This window comes from Astatotilapia calliptera, chromosome 23 (assembly GCF_964374335.1).
Source record: "Astatotilapia calliptera chromosome 23, fAstCal68.1, whole genome shotgun sequence".
NCBI lineage: Eukaryota > Metazoa > Chordata > Actinopteri > Cichliformes > Cichlidae > Astatotilapia > Astatotilapia calliptera.
This window is the reverse complement of record NC_137443.1, coordinates 48,874,000-48,893,657: the sequence shown is the minus strand read 5'-3', so window position 1 is coordinate 48,893,657 and position 19,658 is coordinate 48,874,000. Positions and strand designations below refer to the sequence as shown.

The 19,658-nt window shown below is 42.3% G+C and overlaps 1 protein-coding gene and 1 long non-coding RNA gene across 2 annotated transcripts; one reads left to right on the top strand and one right to left on the bottom strand.

The window, feature by feature from the left end:
• Positions 1-225: 225 nt before the first annotated feature.
• LOC113018237 (uncharacterized) lies at positions 226-3,984 on the top strand. Its single transcript, XR_013905501.1, has 3 exons — positions 226-506; positions 2,434-2,589; positions 3,008-3,984. It is a non-coding gene; the product is annotated as an uncharacterized LOC113018237 (long non-coding RNA).
• A 12,210-nt stretch (positions 3,985-16,194) lies between these two features.
• On the bottom strand, positions 16,195-19,599 carry LOC145424229 (uncharacterized). Its single transcript, XM_080297349.1, has 2 exons — positions 16,524-19,599; positions 16,195-16,365 (listed from the first exon to the last, which is right to left on the bottom strand). The coding sequence occupies exon 1, from the start codon at positions 19,589-19,591 to the stop codon at positions 18,596-18,598; it is 996 nt and encodes a 331-aa protein (XP_080153475.1). The 5' UTR covers positions 19,592-19,599; the 3' UTR covers positions 16,195-16,365; positions 16,524-18,595.
• Between the last annotated feature and the right edge of the window lie 59 nt (positions 19,600-19,658).

Here is a 19,658-nt window from a genome sequence, read left to right as displayed (position 1 = left end):
AGCGCTTTGGGGTCCTTAGGGACTAGTAAAAGCACTATACAAATACAGGCCATTTACCATTTACACAAGCCAGCAAGTACCAACGACCGGATTAGATGTATGGTAGTAACAGGTACATGAACTTTTTTTAAAATTATTTGAATATATATGAGTGCCTGTGTATAAATACACAAACAATACACACATGCTTTCAATTGTGTAATTTAAGTGATCTAGGTACACTGAAAAAAATGCAATAGGGTGGTTGTTGAATTTGCATAGAATTACTTCATATATCCAGCATGACTAATTTAAATTTCACATCTAAACATATTTTTGTCTTTTAATTTTCACATATTCTTTAAGAATATTGATTCTTTTAGAACAAATCATGTTGAAAAGAAACAAGTTAGTCGTGTTTTATCCTCAAGCTCCGCCCCCTGGAAAGGAAAAATCGGCTGCGCTGTCCGCCATTTTTGTCTCTCGCTTTGGAAAATCTACTACCATCTGGAGTTTTACACTTGAAGGTAAATAAGATTTTAAAGCTAACACACCAGTGAGAACGAGTGTAGACCCTTTATATATGTGGACTTTTACTGGGTGTTGTTATTTTACAGGTATGTGGGCTGTTTATCGAAAACCATGAGAGGCCAATGTTAGCTAGCTCCAGTTAGCTAATGGTAACCGAAATTATGCGATAAGCAAATTAGTAATTAACATATATAATGTGAGTTAATATTGTTTCTATATTCTTTCAGTCTAAATTAACAGACTATTACAAACTTGCATCGGTGTCTGTAGTAAGTGGTGGTACCTGCAGTGTCTTAACCATTAAACAAGCTAATGTAGGGCCGGGATATGACTAGTTTGTTGAAACATGTCTGCTGCCAATGTGACTGCTCACACACGGTAACATTACCAGCACATAGCCACAGCCGCTATAAACATGCTGAAAGGTCAATCTAGCTTCTGTAGTCAGCAGCTGGAAGACTCAACACAGACCCAAGATTCAGTGTAACGGTTATCTAAATGTTGTGTGTCCTGTTTGTAAGCCCAGAAAAAGAAATTAAATAAAATGACGACCTTGAGCTTCAAGCTAATGTAAGCGTAATGCTATAGCATAAAGCGACTAATGCAATGATGAGGTTGTTAAATTAGTAAAAATACAGTAAATATATCCAACATGAATCATTTATATTTTTGGTCTAAACATAATTAAGTCTCACGCCTTTCACTTGTTTTAGAAGGATGTTCAGTCTTTTAAAACCAGTCATATCAAAATAACAGAAAATAGTTATGTTTTCTGTTGAAACTCCACCCCCCAGGGTGTGTTTTGCGAGGGAAAATTCACTGTGGCGGTCCGCCATTTTTTGTCTTCGCTTCGTTTACGTTTGGTGCTGAGCTTTACTTTGTCAAGGTAAACTGAAAACTACATGTTTGAGAGGAAACGAAGAGAACATCCATTAGATGGGGAAGTTTTTCTCATGAATTGCTGTTGAGCAACATAATGTAAAAAACAAGTCATTCCTTAAGTTAACTAACGATAATGCTAGCTTAAGCTGCGGGACAATATTATGTGCATTAGCTTTTTTTCAGTGTGTGCCCAGTCACATCCGCTTGTTTTTTCTCAGTGAATACAGACTAACAAACTTGTGTCCATTTAGTTAACTGGTTGTACCTAAAATGTTTTAGTTAAACAGTTAAATAAGCTAGTTTGCCATGGGGTGGGCTCTGTGTGGGGGGGGGGGGGGGTGTGTCTTCACTAAAGTCGGTTTATTTAGGGCATGACACCTATGCAGTACTCATTAGGAGAGGAAGTGCATGACGTGGGGCTTTATTTCATGTTCTGGGGCAGTGAATGTAATCTACTGATAACATGTTAAAGACACACAAAAACCCAACAAATTATTTTAACTGATTTATAGAGAGACTGAGAGGAGGGCTTAAAGAGATAAAAATAATGACAGTATAAATATGTTAAATTTATTTTTTCTGTATCGATATATGGTGCTTATCCCTGCTGAAGGGCAGATTGGTGTTGCTTCAGAACAATTCTCTAGCGCTGTTATGTAGAGGTGTTACTGTTAAGGTTTTAATAACATTATTTTATTTACTAGTGAAGATTTGCATATGTTATCTCACATTCTGTAAGGTAAATTTTCTGGAAAGGTCAAATTAACTAATTTAACTAAGTATTAATGAAAGACCTTGATGTGTATATGACAATAATAGATGTAGTTTCTGGGTCATTTGGCAGAACTGCAAAATGGCCAGAAGGAGGCAACTGCTGTGGTTGCAAACAGGCTTTGGGTGGTTTGGAAGTAAGGGCAACTATGGAACTGCTCAGCAACATGGGACCCATAGCTAATAAATAGTAATATAACTTTGTGTGGATGTAACCTTGTGAGATTTGAGATTTTGACAGCATTTTTATGTGACAACTTCTCTTTTTAGATAAATGCAGAGTTTAAGCGCATTACCACCATGCCACTGCAGTCCAGATTACTCTCGCAGATAGATGTGCTATCTGACAAACTAATAAAGGTCTTCAAAAGGCGAGGAGGACAAATAGGAAGAAGACTTCAGAACATTCTGGAGCCCACGGCCCAGGTAAGAAAAAAATTAATTTGTGTATACACTTTAGGGAAAATAATAATTTTAACAAAATCCTGCTTGTCACTCTATGCCAGGAGTATGTTGAAAATCACCTGGGATTTTCACAATTTACCATGGGTGCGTTTTTTTTTTCTTTTTCTTTTACCTGCATTTTTCTATGTGTGGAGTTGATAGTTGAACACCTCTCTGTGCTCTGACAGTATTCTGCTTCTTTGCATGGAGATTTCACTTCATTACCTTTTTAAGCATTCTGAGGACTCAAGTCACATGCTGTAATGAATCCATTTTTGTTCACCTAATGTGTTAATGTTAACATTTTTTGGAATAGTGACACAGATTAAAATAAGATTTGGTATAATGTTCTTTGACCAGTGTTCTGTTTAATTAAATTTTGGAATTCTGCATTTTCTAGGCCAAAGATGAAGCCATTATCCAACGATCTAATAAGGAAACAACCATGGGAATTTACATCATAAAGTCAAGAGATGCCAATGGCAGCCCTGAGGACATCGGGATAGTCCTTGAAGGCCAGAGAGTCTGGCAGGATTTGGATAACTATACCCTAGCAGCTGCAATGCTGTTTGGACTAATGTACACTTTGAACCTCACCTACCCACTGGAAAAGTATACCTTTGAGGTATTATAGAAACTGGTTATGGAGCTCAAAAGAAACAGCCTTTCAAAGAAGGCCCAGGTTTTCAGGACCAGACTGTACGATTGAACAGTTTTCCAGTTATGATGTGGGAACAACATGTTTACCTCTTCAAATATGTACCATCCTTTCTTTTAAGCCAGCACTGGTAAAGTTGCAGGACATAGTGAAACTTATTTTTCTGGCACTTTTCAACTTGGGGCCTTTATTACTGCAGTTTTCACTTTTCAAGCCATGACTCTTTTTAAAAAAAAATTCAAACTTTGAATGTCCATTTTTCTCAATGGAAATGGTGCCTTGCACCAATTTCACCAGTTTGCAATTTTTTCCCCAAGGTGCACCACTACAAACAGATTGCATTGTCTAGTATTAGTGATTGTGATGTTTAGTGATAGAAGCAAGCCAATACTAATCAGTTTAGGTCTCTTGGTTGTGTGCCTGTGGGTTATAATGTTATTTTAAGTCTCTTCTTTGTGTCATTTTAATATTTACACCCCTGTTGCCATATTACCTTATGGCTCTTACATTTAAAAAACTATTTTTTACATAAGCGCGATGTCATAAGGCCCCACAATGTTGAATTCAGGTTACAGCAGATAACTTTGAGGAATGTTGTGGAATGTTTTTCAAGAGATGCATTGTACAAATATGACTCATGTATATTTTGGAAGCCTGAATTGAAAGTCCATTGTTACAACTGTGTAGTATTTTCAAAAATACAGGTCATTGTTCAAAAATGTTTTGCTTATTTCTTTGATTGAAGAGAAAGTGTACAGTACATACAATAGGATCAGCCTTAATTTAGTTTTATTTATTGAACACTCAATTATATACTATATTATATTATATATTAGAAATTTGTTATAAAATAAAATAAGCTTACCATAAAATAATCTTGTCAATATAACACATAGTAGTCCAATACAATTAACACAAAAAGTTCATGTCTGATAAACAAGTGGTTTCTATAAATATTTGACCGGAATGAAAAACATAACAACAACATAAAAAAGTCATGTTTGTGTTACCAGAAAAATGTGTGCAGGTATAACATAAAAAACTAAGGTTAACCAAACATAACTTAATTTCGTGCAACCGATTACAATAATTTTTTTACGTTTATACCACTGATTATTTTTTTCAGTGTAGCTCTGTTTGGAAGTTCAGTTAATGCTAGAAATGTGTTTTGGAGTTTGTACATGTTTTGTCTCTAGGGGCCACCGTATATATTTATATATAAACATATATAAATAAAACTATGTTTTTGTACATTAGTAATTCATTTTGTGCATAATTTTATATTGTTGTTAATAACAAACTAATTAAAGCAACAAAACAACCTGAAGAGCCGGTTGGGAGCTGAAAAAGCCGGTTCTCTAAAAAGAGCTGGAAATCCCATCACCAATTTAAACCTTATCCTGACATCCATTCACTGCCCGTTGGTCATCAATCCTATGTTGTTACTTTGCTCACGTGTTTCAGCCACTCTTTGTGGTTGTGGCGGGGCGTGGCCTGCGGTGCCGTGCAGGTGCGTCCGCCTCCTCTGCACGGCACCGCAATCACGCCCCGCCAAATTAAATATTGTACTGGGTCCTGTGGTTGTGTTGTTGTGATAGTGTTGAGCGGGCAGCGGGAGAGCTGCAGCTCTGTGAGTATTGTGGACAGCAACCGTCAAAGCTTTAATAAAAAGCATCAAAATGCCACTGGGTCTGCCGTGTAGGTTTACAGTGGTTTACTCTGCTAACCTGGCTTTCTTATGCCACAGCTCCTGGACTCACCTTGTCTCAAACCTCCGGCTTAAGCTCGCCTAAGCTAGCCTTTTAAAAGAAGATGTTTTGACAGTTTTCTGGTGTGGAGAATTCAGGTGTGTATTAAAAGAATGCCACAATCTTAACAGAAATGGGTATACCACCTCAGATGGTGCTCAGAGAAATCGCAAAAAAGTTTGACCTAAATCTCCGATTGTTCGTGCTTCAGTTACTATATTAAACGTTATAGTCAGTGAAGAAAAAGATGGAACAAGTATGCCTCTTCTTTCTTTAAAAAATAACAAAAAATGTAAAAAGTGGCATTATGGCTTGAAATGAATCAAATGAAACTTGTGGCAATGTCCAGACATATGTAACTGTACCTTGTGCGCACTCCTTTTATTGAACATCCACAGTATATTTTTCAGATATCTACTAGCTGATGTTGCACCATTTCATTAGACGTTTTAGCGGTACATGCCCCTCACTCAATAGCTTCAAACGCTCCTGCGTTCTTGTTGTGAATCAGACATTTTGGTAATGCACAGTAGGCTCCAGCAGGGGGAATCGTGACTCTCTTTCCTCAATACAGAGCTGCATGTAGATCTTCATGCATCTCCCTCACTGGTTCCTCTGTATAAGACAATTATCATACAGAAATCCTACTAATGTAACAGACATGTTACTCCATCACAGTTCTTCAGGAGGAAGAGAACATTTTGGGTGACCATCCCTGACCTGTATCCTGGGGTAAACAGGTGAACAGTAAATGGCCTGCATTTGTATAGCGCTTTACTCAGTCCCTAAGGACCCCAAAGTGCTTCACACTACATCCAGTCATTCACACACTGGTGATGGCAGCTACATTGTAGCCACAGCCACCCTGGGGCGCACTGACAGAGGCGAGGCTGCCGGACACTGGCGCCACCGGGCCCTCTGACCACCACCAGTAGGCAAACATGGGGTTAGTATCTTGCCCAAGGATATTTGGTATGCAGCCAGGAGATAGCCTGGGATCGAACCACCGACCTTCTGATTAGTGGCGGACTTAGACTAACTCCTCTGATAACAGGAGTCTGGATTAGAGAACAGCTGAGAATTAGAAAAACAACACCAACTGACTTTATAGCAGCTCATTTATATTCTTCAAATACCAGGACCAGAAAAAATATGTGACTAATAAAACAGTCAGTTAATCTGACATGGAATTAAGACGAGAGGAACGTTATGAAACTCAGTCGGCTCCAACCTGCAGGGCTATTGAAGAAAAAGAATCTGTCTTCTATCACAGGCTGGTCATGAACCTCGTGATTTCTGTAACCTGGCGCGTTGTGCTGTGGCTGCCGCAGCCCAGTGTATGATTCGGCCACTTTTTACTACCATTTTAATGATATTCCATTACAGAACCTCAGAGATATACATCGGATGTACATCGGGAGATGCTGCAACAGTTTGAAAACTTGAGACTTTGTGTGGAAAAAAACACACTTGGCAAAGTCTTTGAAGAGAAGAGAAGAAGTAAAAACCAGAAGCAGTGCTGATGTGGCAGTATTGTCTGAGTCTTTACATAAATAGAAGTGGCTGGGTGATAATGTGGCAGTGTGCAAAGCAACCAATGCAAAGTCTAAGGAGCTTGGAAAGAAAAGCGTCTGGACTCTTTAAGTTCCCTTGAAGACGCTTCATCCGAGAAGCTTCTTCAGTTCTAAGAGCAACTGGTGGAGAGTCCCAGATTTGAGCCCGATGGAAGTGTTCCCGAGAGGGCCATGGACCCCCTATTGATCCTCTTCCTAATCACATGAGCCAAGGTGTGAAAACGGGTGTTTGTCACAGTGAGCCAAAGTTTCGGATGAGCCAGGATGTGAGTGGGCTATGCAAAGACTATACTGCCACCTTTAACTGAAATCTCTTCCTAAGCTTCCACAGAAATACTGACTCATCTTGTTACTTCTGAAAAGTGTTTTCAGGTCTTTAAAGTTTTATGGTTGTTTTAGTTTTGTATCTGAGGTTACCGTTTATATTTAATGCTCTTAGTTTCAGCTTTCCTCCTGTGTATGTTAAGATGCTCCTGTGTTCAGTTACTTGTGTTTATATTTGATAGTGCCTCATTTTTTTTTTTTTTTTTTGGTAAATGGATTTTTTGGTTTTTCTATTGCACTCAGTTCTCAAGCACTTTTTTCTGCATGCTAACTATTGAACATTCACATTGAAAATTGCGATGGATACAGTACGGTTAGTCACCCAAGGATATCTGGCATACAGACTGGAGCAGCCAGGAATCAAACCATTGGTCCTCCTATTAGTAGATGACCTGCTCCAGCTCTTGAACTACAGCCACACTTGTTCCGACTTTCGTGATTAGTTTCAGCCATGTTCCCTGGTGTTTCCCATCTCCACCTGTTGTACCTTTGTTGTTCTTCGCTCTTGTGTCTTCTGGTTTAGATTTGTTGGATTGTATTACTTGTCGTTGTTTCATCCTTTCTTTAAAACTGTTAAACATTTCAGCTGTTTCCTCCATCTGAGTCCTTTAGGGTAACCTTGACAAAAAGAGCAGAAGTGGTTGAAAAACAGGCAACACACTGATGTAAAAGAGCTTTCTGTGGAATACAACAGGACACGAGGTCTTATGTCCTTTTGATATCTTGTTAGTATGGAGAAGAATACAAACGCAAAGCTCCCAGCAGACTGTTTATGTGCTGATGTTAACACCAGAGGAGTTTTGTAGAGAAGCCATGCACAAAACCTAAAGGTCACTACTCTATTACTTTATCTAGTCTGATGTTCTTTGGCTGAGTTGCTGTGGCTCCTAAATGTTTCCACATTAATAACACAATTTACAAAAAGCAATTCCATAAACTGACCTGTAGCAATGGTGACATTATGGTGCTCAGTTAGCTCTTTAAAACGTCCCGTTCCTTCACTAGTGTTTGTAAAGACACGCTGTGTTATACACCTGTGTCAGTGGCACTGGGAACACCGTAAATCAATCATGTAGAGGTGTGGTTCAACACATTCACATAGTAAAGCAGTCTGTAGGAGTGCTGATGAGAGAGCTGTGTATAGCTGTGTTACAGTTCCCCTCGTGTTTCTAACCTAAATTGAAAACGTTCTTCTTCTGAACGTCAGCCGTGGTCTTTAACAAGCCTTTACTGTTCTCAGGTATAAAATGACCATAAAATTAGGTATGCAACAAGCAATATAAAGGTAATTATAAAGACCATGTATTATTAATAACCTTAAGACCTAAACTATTTTGTAGCCACTGTGCTGAGGGCTAAAGTAAGATTTGAACAAACACGAGGTTCCACCATGAGCAGACAGCTGCATTTTAATCACAGCGCTCTGGATTCACACAAGCTTTTTCCTTTTAAAGGCAATTTGAGCTGGCTTATTTCTGAGAAGCCCCACTGAGTCTCTCTGTTGCAAAGCGGCTATTCTTTCAGTAACACAGTGGTTTATCTCTCCATATGTCTCTGCACCAGTCCTGGTGTTTCATGAACAAGCCCAGTTTTCCTGCAGGGACTGACCCATAGTTAATGCACCTTCTCTCTCCTGAACAATCAGCCAGGAAGACTCTCGGGCCTGGCGTGCTCCTTAGAGCGTATGCGCTCTCCAACCACTTCTCAACACACACGTCTCAGATAAGCCCAGAGTGTTTGATGGGGAAAAAACTGTCTCCTTTTCTTTATCAATTTCAAACAGAGGGCTTTTTTGCACCATTATTCTGTGCTCTAACTGATAAGCTGTGGAGAGTCCAGAGTGGCATGAAAGACATATTGTGCAGGGCAGTGGTTTGCAAAGATAAAATAAGAATAAACAAGAAAGGTCGAAGGCGTCTGAAAACACACTGAAGCAGGCCGTCCTCTGTTCACACTGCAACAGAACAGCCAAGGATCACGTTTAATACGTTATCATGAAAGTGATAATGTTGTTGGTACCTGAGTACTCTTTTAGCTTCAAGTGTTATGTGACATTGAGAGAACCAAACATAAATAGTAGTTCAAAGTCCAGAATGTTGCCTGTTTAACAAACCATCTCATTCTACTTAGTGAAGCTGACAACTGGCAACAACAACTGATCAGGAATGGATCTGAAACAGTTACCCAACCAAGCGCAACTGATACGTAACACCAAGTCCACTAAATGTCAATATTTGCATGTGTATGACGTTTTGTGGACTGTCTGCATGCAGATGTATTATGCCTGTGTGGACTATATACATTGGTCTTACTAACAGCCTTGCTATACTTGTCATCGGTTGTCCAGAGAATGTCTTATCCTTGCATTCATTATGTTCCTCACATTTCAGAAACAAAAAAAAAAACACCCAGCACGCCCCTGCGGGCGGTCTATCCTTCAAGCTCGGGTCCTCTACCAGAGTCCTGGGAGCTTGAGGGTCCTGCGCAGTATCTTAGCTGTTCCCAGGACTGCGCTCTTCTGGACAGAGATCTCCGATGTTGTTCCCGGGATCTGCTGGAGCCACTCGCCTAGCTTGGGAGTCACTGCACCTAGTGCTCCGATTACCACGGGGACCACCGTTACCTTCACCCTCCACATCCTCTCGAGCTCTTCTCTGAGCCCTTGGTATTTCTCCAGCTTCTCGTGTTCCTTCTTCCTGATATTGCTGTCATTTGAACCGCTACATCGATCACTACGGCCGTCTTCTTCTGTTTGTCTACCACCACTATGTCCGGTTGGTTAGCCACCACCATTTTGTCCGTCTGTATCTGGAAGTCCCACAGGATCTTAGCTCGGTCATTCTCCACCACCCTTGGGGGCATCTCCCATTTTGACCTCGGGACTTCCAGGTTATACTCCGCACAGATGTTCCTGTACACTATGCCGGCCACTTGGTTATGGCGTTCCATGTAGGCCTTGCCTGCTAGCATCTTGCACCCTGCTGTTATGTGCTGGATTGTCTCTGGGGCATCTTTACACAGCCTGCACCTGGGGTCTTGCCTGGTGTGATAGACCCCAGCCTCTATGGATCTTGTGCTCAGAGCTTGTTCTTGTGCTGCCATGATTAGTGCCTCTGTGCTGTCTTTCAGTCCAGCTTTGTCCAGCCACTGGTAGGATTTCTGGATATCAGCCACCTCCTCTATCTGCCGGTGGTACATACCGTGCAGGGGCCTGTCCTTCCATGATGGTTCCTCGTCTCCCTCCTCTTTCTTGGGTTTCTGCTGCCTGAGGTATTCACTGAGCACTCGGTCAGTTGGGGCCATCTTCCCAATGTATTCTTGGATGTTCGTTGTCTCATCCTGGACTGTGGTGCTGACACTCACCAGTCCCCGGCCCCCTTCCTTCCGCTTAGCATACAGCCTCAGGGTGCTGGACTTGGGGTGAAACCCTCCATGCATGGTAAGGAGCTTTCTTGTCTTTATGTCAGTGGCTTCTATCTCCTCCTTTGGCCAGCCTATTACCCCAGCAGGGTACCTGATCACGGGCAGGGCGTACGTGTTGATGGCCCGGATCTTGTTCTTACCATTCAGCTGACTCCTCAGGACTTGCCTGACCCTCTGCAGGTACTTGGTGGTTGCAGCTTTTCTAGCGGCCTCTTCATGGTTCCCATTCGCCTGTGGGATCCCCAAGTACTTGTAACTGTCCTCTATGTCTGTAATGTTGCCTTCTGGTAGTTCAATCCCCTCAGTTCTGACTACCTTCCCTCTCTTTGTTACCATCCGACTACACTTCTCCAGTCCGAACGACATCCCGATGTCATTGCTGTATAGCCTGGTAGTGTGGATCAGTGAATCGATGTCTCGTTCACTCTTGGCATACAGCTTGATGTCATCCATGTACAGGAGGTGGCTGACAACTGTTCCGTTCCGTAGTCGGTATCCGTAGCCAGTCTTGTTAATGATCTCACTGAGGGGGTTCAGGCCTATGCAGAACAGCAGTGGGGACAGAGCATCTCCTTGGTAGATCCCGCACTTGATGGTGACTTGTGCTATGGGCTTGGAGTTGGCCTCTAGTGTTGTACGCCACATCCCCATTGAGTTCCTGATGAAGGCTCTTAGGGTCCCATTGATCTTGTACAATTCTAGGCATTCCAGTATCCAGCTGTGGGGCATTGAGTCATAGGCCTTCTTGTAATCAATCCAGGCAGTGCACAGGTTGGTCAGTCTGGTCTTGCAGTCTCGGCTGACTGTTCTGTCTACCAGTAGCTGGTGTTTTGTGCCTCTGGTATTCTTGCCAATTCCTTTCTGTGTCCCGCTCATGTATTGACCCATGTGCCTGTTCATCTTAGCCGATATGATGCCTGACAGGAGCTTCCATGTAGTACTGAGGCAGGTTATTGGTCGGTAGTTGGAGGGGACCGGTATATGTATATATATATATATATATATATGTATATATTTAAATATGTATATGTGTGTATATATATGTATATATATGTATATATATATGTATATGTATATATATACATATGTGTATGTAACATAAAATGCTGCACATATATTTGTGAGACTTGTTTGCAGCGTGAAGCACTCTGTAAGTGTAACCTTAGAAGAGCGCTATATAAATCTAATCCATTTGAATTCAATGCATGATCACGTAGAACAAACAGAACCAATGTGAGCTTACCATCAGATCAATACCTCAAGCGATGTTCACTGAAAGGAAGAAAAGAAACTTCACAGATACAGAGTTTGTTAAATGAGCACTGTGATCAGGAAAAGTGCCTGGAGCGGCCCAGTGGCTGAGTGACTGTGGCACACACCACGTGAGCAGCTGAGGCCCCACTTTCACTCGTGGGATACTACACATTTGCTGCATGGCATTCCTCTGCCTTCTTTTCCACGTTTGCTGGATGTCTCATCTTTGAAATAATAATGGTGAAAAAGCACATTTCTGTGGTGGACACAGAGAAGTCCGAGAGAAAAAACTGGAGAGGTTAAAGTGAGCCACAATGACCCTTAACTTCATTCCAACCCCTGAAGTGAAGAAATCATTGACTCTACCAATGGCATGATGATATTTGATCAGTAATAAAAAAATGACATACCATGTTCCCCTCAATGTCTCTTTTGTGTGTTCGTGCTGCTGGTGTCAACTGAACAGTGTTGGGGAGTAACGGAGTACATGTACCGCCGTTACGTATTTAAAATACACAATATGAGTAACTGTATTCTGTTACAGTTACTGTTTAAAAAGGTGGTATTCAGAATACAGTTACTTTCCTGAAATAAAGGGATTACATGGCGGTATTTTCCTGTTTCATATGTTCGGCTATGGTCTCTCTAGTTTTTGGTAATTCCACGCTGGTGCAAACCCAAAACCCAAACAAAACACGCAATAAGAGGCTCTAAAAATTATTATACAAAAATGATTTAATATGAAGGCAACAGGCAGAGTGTTACAGGCATAGCTCTAAAGCATGTAGCCTGATGGGCAGTGTAGTCCGTGCTGCAGGGAGAATGGACTGCCATACCCGTTATGTGTCTGTGAGCGAGGAGGGAGAAAAAGGAAAAGTACGAGCTGTCACGGAGCAGAAACGGGAGCTGGAAGCATGTAAATATAATAATAACCACTGCAGCTAAGAAGGGTGCCTGACGAGCCCAGCTGTAAGTAAGCTATTTAGACTCGACTGTACACTGTGTTCGTGTTTTTCTCTGAAACAATAAGTTCTGTTGGAGCAGCCTTTCAACGCCTCTCTCTGTCTCTCGCTAGCAAAGTGACCCAGACAACAAAGTAAAGCTATTTTTCAACCGACGTATCAGCCAGAGGTCCCTTTACTACGGTTCGGAGCCACGGACCTGTTTTATATACGCGTGGAATAGTTTCTACACGAGAATGCTGCAAAAAGTGCAGCCTTACCTAATGTCCACCTACTGTTACTCTTTTATATTAAGATTTAAACATCTGGTTGGTGTTGGTGTGGAGAGTAACCTTCAGTAACAGTAATAAATCACACAGCAATAGGACATTCATGTAGTTGTAAAAAGCACGATAATGTAATAGGTAATCCAAACTATTCAGAATACATTACTCTCATTGAGTAACGTAACGGAATATGTTACAGAATACATTTTGGGGCATGTATTCTGTAATCTGTAATGTAATACATTTTAAAAGTAACCTTCCCAACACTGCAACTGAAGACAGCTCAACAAATGTCTCCAAAACTCTTCTGGTCTGGCAGCTAACGTACAGTTGCTGTATTTCCCAGGGAGAGAAACAAGAACACATTAATGTGAGTGTGCTGACACTCGGAGAATGAGAAAAAGTAACAAAGAGGAAAGGATTTTTTCAAATGTAAGGACTGCTCAACAAGTGCAGTTTGATAAACTGAAAATGTAAAGCTTCATTGTAATATCCTATTTCATTTGACAGTTTTTAAAGGAGACATTGGACCTACATATTCTTTTGCTTAGAAACCAGGTTACTTTAGTGTACGTTTCAGTACTATGATGAAGTTTACAGTGTTGTACTATGTTAGACTGGGACAGACCGATGTGGTGGCCATGCTCAAGGTCAGGTATTATTAGGTTAGAATAAGGGTAGTGCACATCAGTTTAAAGCTACACTGATGGCTTTGATTAGATTTGTAACTAAACTTATCTTTGTTTATTAGCTTTATGAGATAAACGGGTTGGAAATTCAGGTAAAATTGATAGGGTTGTCTAAGCACAACCCTATTGCTGGAACAGCCAAGACAATTCTACTACAATGGCAAAAGCATTGGACACCAGGTAGAGCTCTTTGGTCGTGTCCAAATTCATGGGCTGCATCCTCCTGAGGCCGCATTTGTAGACCGATTACGTCACAGCGACGCGCAGAAGGCTGTCCAAATTCGTAGACTCCTCCAAATGCAGCCGACAAATGAGTCCTCCTTTTCACCAAATTTGAAGGATGGGTCGGGTGTGTCCTTCGTGGCCTACCATATCCCAGAATTCATAGCGCGGCCCAGCCAAACTCCAGTTTCCAGCAACGGCGGCCGCTACTAAGTTTTAAAATGACTCTTACTAATCTTTCTGGGTCACAAAATAAACTTTTGACATATTTTCAGGCGAGAAAGTAGTTGTGTAAACATCAAATATCTGCTCGGTTTATCAAGATATCGCATATTTGCCAAAGTGCTTCGACGTTTTCAGAGACGTCTGCTACCCACCAGCTCGACAGCTAGCCGGGAGCTCGAGGGTCACTGATGCGGCCGAGAACGGCACAACTCCCGGCACATCATTTTCAGATCACCGCGGACTTTCGCTGCTCGGGTTAAACGTAATATATAATTCACTTAGACAACGTAAAATGTTATTGTTTGGCTTTTTTCAGTGTTTTGTTTGTTCGTGAGTAAATCGGTTTGGCTGAGATTAAAGTTCTTAGATTAGATTAAATCAAGCTTTATTAATCCCCGGGTGGGTTCCTCCTTGGTTTTCACACAGCTGAATAAACGTCAAACAGAAAACTGATAAACAGTGTGTGAGACGGTCGAGAGTTTACTCCAGTGTCCTGTTATATTTTAGACAGCAAGGAGCAGACGGCCGAGTTTATTCAACTCCACCGAGACAGCGTGATCTCGTGCATGAGGGAGATAACAGTGACAATGCTGTTCCTGAACCCCAGTTACTCTCAGTTAGCTATAGCACTGCTCTTTATTGAGGTTCCATGAATATGCACAAGTTCATTAACATATGACATCTTACACAGGCATACATGTAAACAAAGAGTACTGTCTGTGTGTAGTGTAGGTATGTGTGTGGGTCAACAGGTGACCCCGTGAATGACTCCACTAACTCTGCTGGGCCTGTGAGTCCAGCAGTTCACCTAAACAAAGGGCACTTACACTTAAACAGACACAGAGTAGGTGTCCTCCTGCACCATAAAACAGAAAGAGAAGGTCCGAGCTCTCTCATGACCTTAGGATGTGTGTGCCAGAACACTCTGGAAGCACACAGAGTCTTTGCAGACTACTAAGGATCAGACCTCTATCATTATGCAATCGATTATATACTTATAAGCATATATGATTGTATGTTTCTAAGCATAAATAACAATCCAACAATATAACTCTGACAAAAATATGCTTATATCCTTTTGAATTGTAAATGCACAGAGAGGAGTTGTCCTCAGAGCAGCACAGGGCTTGATCATGGTCTCCAAACCTTCTGGTGTGACACTATGTTATTCTAAGTAACCCTTTTCTCTAAGATCTGCACCCAGCTGCCAAATCTCACTCTCCTGAACACTGGCAGAACACTTCAGGTGGACTCAAACATTCCAGCATTTTATAGTGAATGATCTTTTTGATGATGAATTCACGTTTCACACAGTGACAGTGGTACAACAGAAAAGTGGACGTAGACAGAGCAGTGTATCAAAGCCCACGTGGGAAATACACAGTGGGTATAAGTCTGGGAGGGTTGCTGCACCCCACCTCCACTGAAGCCTTTCCACTCTGACCAAGGAAAAACAGCTTTCAGAGGTGTGTCACACCCTTGGATTTGTTCTGCAGCAGAATAATAGATTTACATACAAATCTGTGTTTAAACTGTGCATAAGAAGACTTTATGCACCAATCAGTGTTTTTTTCAATGTGTTCATACCTGAATTTCTCCATCCTGCACTTTTAGAAGTGCCCCTGACCGTGTGTACGAACAAATGTCTGTAAAACTACAATGACCACTGCTAAATTCTTCTTTTTTAATTATTACTTACATTTAAAACACCATAAGCCACAAAATGTCTGGAATTATAAAAAAATATATATGCAATGCAATATAAAAAAAATATTGCATTGCAGATGCAAAGAAAATATTAAATGGAAAGATGTTTAACCTTTAAACGTATTCGATTTTTTAAATAATCTCCCGTCATATATTATTGTGTCTTTCACTCATCCATCCATTCCCTATTTTCTTTTCATCTTAAGCGGACAGGTCACCACCTCCTCCACCCACTTTTCCATAAGTTTGATGTCCGAGCTCCTTTTTCCTTCAGCCACACTGAGTGTCTCTGTTTTTCCCTCATTTTAGTGGAAAAAGCTGCAGCTTTTCTGGCAAAAGTACAGACGTTCTTTAGTTAGGTTGAAGTCTGCAAAGTACTTAATCAACTTCTTTACTCAGCAAAAGTGAAAAAGTGCAGGCTCTGAATTCTACTCAAAGTAAGAGAGGAAAAAGTAGCTCACTGAAGCACACTTGTGCTATATGTTAATATAAGAAAGACATATTAGTTCAAGAAAGAGAGCCCATTAGAAGGAAATGAATTCAATTGATGTATTTGGTGGTTAGTGTCCGATGGCCCATCACAGCAGTGATAGGGATTAGGACCCGCGGACTCTGGACGCTGGTGGCAGAGATGAAGATGGAGGCTTGAATGGAGCCTGATGAAGGAGAGGCAGAGATGGGGAAGAGGTAGGCTCCATGAAGGCGTCTGAAAGGGAGAATGACAGTGAGATTTAGAGTACGTGGAGTGGAGGCTAACTGGGTTGAAGAATGCTAGCAGAGAGGCAGCATTCAGGCCACTGACTGCCAGCAGAGAGAATGCAATAAGGCAGAAAGCAGACAAAGGACAGAAGACAGAAGGGGAACCTGTGTCGAGGATCCACGCAGCTGAGGTCAGAGATCCTGTAATATGCTGGTATGCAGAGGTCAGAGAGCAGCAACATCCTGCATTAAGGTTTGAGGCTGCTGATAACCTACGTAGAGCAGAGAGGCTGGAGTCTGCTGAAGCTGAGCATCGAGCAGTGAGCCGGCGATAAGGCTGAAAGATACAAAGGACAGGAGAGAGCACAGAGTGTGCAATGAAGCAAAGGACAATGAGGCTGAGAGTTGGTAGAGGGCAGGAGAGACAAGAGAGACTTTAATGCTACTACCAGGTATTTGTCGACTTTCCGTAAGTTTTAGACTTTAATAGAAAAGCAGAACCACAGATTAAGAAAACATGATGTGAGCAAACACATGGATACAGGATGATGCTGGAATTGAAATGGATGCAAGAAGAGAAGGCGACCCACAGGAAATGTGTGGACATTTGTAAATTTTTGTAGTAAATTGTAAATATTGTAAAACTTTTCTTCTGTCATTTAATGGTCGGGCATTGTACAGGATAGTTTAGCTGAGAGTGTGACAGGGTCTTACTGGCGAATGCCACTGGTCTGGCGATGCTACCATCAGGGGGCAACTGTGAGAGGACGGCTCCAAGGCCGTCAAAGGAAGCATCAACTGCAAGGAGAAAGGGCGCAGTAAAATCTGGATGGGCTAATGTGACACTATGCACAAGTTCATGTTTTAGGGCCTTGAATGCTTCCCTGCACTCATCAGTCCAGTTAGCCGGAGACAGCTTCACGTGGCCCCTTTTAAATTTAGGCTTACGGCCTCTACCTCTCTTGCGTAGCGCAGCTGGTTCAGCCACAAGATCAAACAGTGGCTTAGCTTTTGCAGAGCACCGCTCGATAAAATGATGGTAGTAGAGAACCATCCCCAGGAAGGATCTGATTTTCCTTGCACGTGGTGTCACCCCGTCAGACTCCATCAGGTCTGCTTCCTCCACATTGTCTATAGCCTGCACTTTACTTGGGTCTGTTTTCACACCCTCACCACATATGATGTGTCCCAGGAACTTCACAGACCGCTGAAGAAAGTGGCATTTCTTTGGTGCGAGCTTCAGGTTGTTGGCAGAAAGTTGTGAGAAAACCATCTGCAGACGTTCAAGAGCCACCTGTTCGGATGGGGCATAGACCATAAGGTCATCCAGATAACACAACAAACTTGTGAAGTTCTCATCACCAAAAATGGACATCATCATCCGCATAAAAGTAGCAGGACTATTTGTCAGGCCTTGAGGCATCCTGTTATATTCATGAAGGCCAAATGGGGAGGAGAATGCCGTGTATTTTTTGTCGTCCTCGTGGAGTCTGACATTGTAAAACCCCGATGTGAGATCCATTGTAGAAAAAAAAAACATTCAAGTTCAAGTTCAAGTTCAACTTTATTGTCACTTCAACCATATACAGTTTAAAAATACACAGTGAGGCGAAACAACGTTCCTCCAGGAACCAAGGTGCTACAAGACAAGTTAGTGCAAAAAAAAAATAATATATAATATATCTAGTAATAATATTGTGCAAAAGAGCATTTACAGGTTGGTGTGTGCGATGGTTTGGTGGTGTAGGTCAGTGTGTTTGCGCTTTGTGTTGGTTAGTCAGTCCAGTCTCAATGTTTTGAGGTATTTGAGTTAAGCTGAGTGATAATGTTAGTGTATGTGTGTGTGTGTGCGTATTTATCAGTCAGTCCCTTTTTGCTGAGGAGACGGATGGCTTGTGGAAAAAAGCTGTTGCACAGTCTGGATGTGCGTGCCCGAATGCTTCGGTACCTTTTTCCAGATGGCAGGAGTGTAAAGAGTGTGTGAGAGGGGTGTGTCCGATCAGCCACAATGCTGGTGGCTTTGCGAATGCAGCGTGTGGTGTAGATGTCCTCAATAGAGGGTAGAGAGACCCCGATGATCCTCTCTGCTGTTCCCACTATCCGCTGTAGGGTCTTGCGGTCTGATATGGCACAGTTCCCAAACCAGACAGTGATGCAGCCGCTCAGGATGCTCTCAATAGTTCCTCTATAGAAGGTGGTCAGGATCGGTGGTGGAAGCCGGGCCTTTCTCAGTCTTCTCAGAAAGAAGAGACGCTGTTGGGCTTTCTTGTGCAGGGAGCTGGTGTTGAGGGACCACCAAGTGCTGCGAGGGCGTCTGACTGATGAGGCAATGGATGTGCATCTTTAACTGTTCTTGCATTTAACCATCTAAAGTCATTGCATATGCGCAGGTCACCATTTGGCTTAACAACTAAGACAAGGGGGGATGAGAATTCACTCTGGGACTTACGGATTATCCCTGACTCCTCCATCTCATCTAGGGCAGTGCGAAGCTTCTCGTAATGGCATGGTGGGACCCGTCTGTATGGCAGTCTGAAGGGCTTGTCATCCACCAGGCGGATTCTGTGGACAAAGTCAGCAGCCTCACCGCAGTCCATTTTGTGCCTTGAAAAGATGGACTCATACTGCTCAATGAGTCGCAGCAGCCTATCTCTCCATTCTGGGGAAACTTCACAGGACGAGAGGTCCAGGTCCTGCAGGCCCAAATCACACAAGTGCTGTGACATCTCCGCTTCTGATCTCGGTGCGGGCGACGAGTTCTGTGTGTATTGTGTACTGGATCGAATTTGAACAGGTTCAGGTAAGTCCTGCACAGAAAGACAGGGGGACACATCAGCAACCTTAGCATTTGTCCTGAGAGTGAGGGGCTTGTCGGAGGGATTCACCACTTTAACAGGGACCCAACCATCCCCAAACAAGGAAGTGACAACTCGCCCCACTAGGATCTGTGCAGGTTTGGATCGAGACTGAGTGGGTTCAATAATGACAGCACTTCCCACCGCTGAGGCATCAGGAGCAGGCAGCTTAGCCCACACTAAATGTTCAGACAAGGGCTGCAAGGTGATGCGTCTCTTAAACTTTGCAGTGCCGAAACTTGGAGGCATTGCTCTGCCACCACAGTCATCAGAATAGGACAGCAAAGTTGCCAAATGAGGGAAAGCATCATCCTGGGTACCAACAGTCATTTTTAACTGTGAAATAAGCCACTTTATCGCATTGCTGCCCAGAATCATGTCATCAGCCTGGCCTGGAACCACCAGAACAGGAATCACCACCTTAAAGCCATATATTGACACTGTA

Excerpts from the sequence above, each read along its gene's own strand:
- LOC145424229 (XM_080297349.1), bottom strand. The coding sequence starts at position 19,591 with ATGATTCTGGGCAGCAATGCGATAAAGTGGCTTATTTCACAGTTAAAA.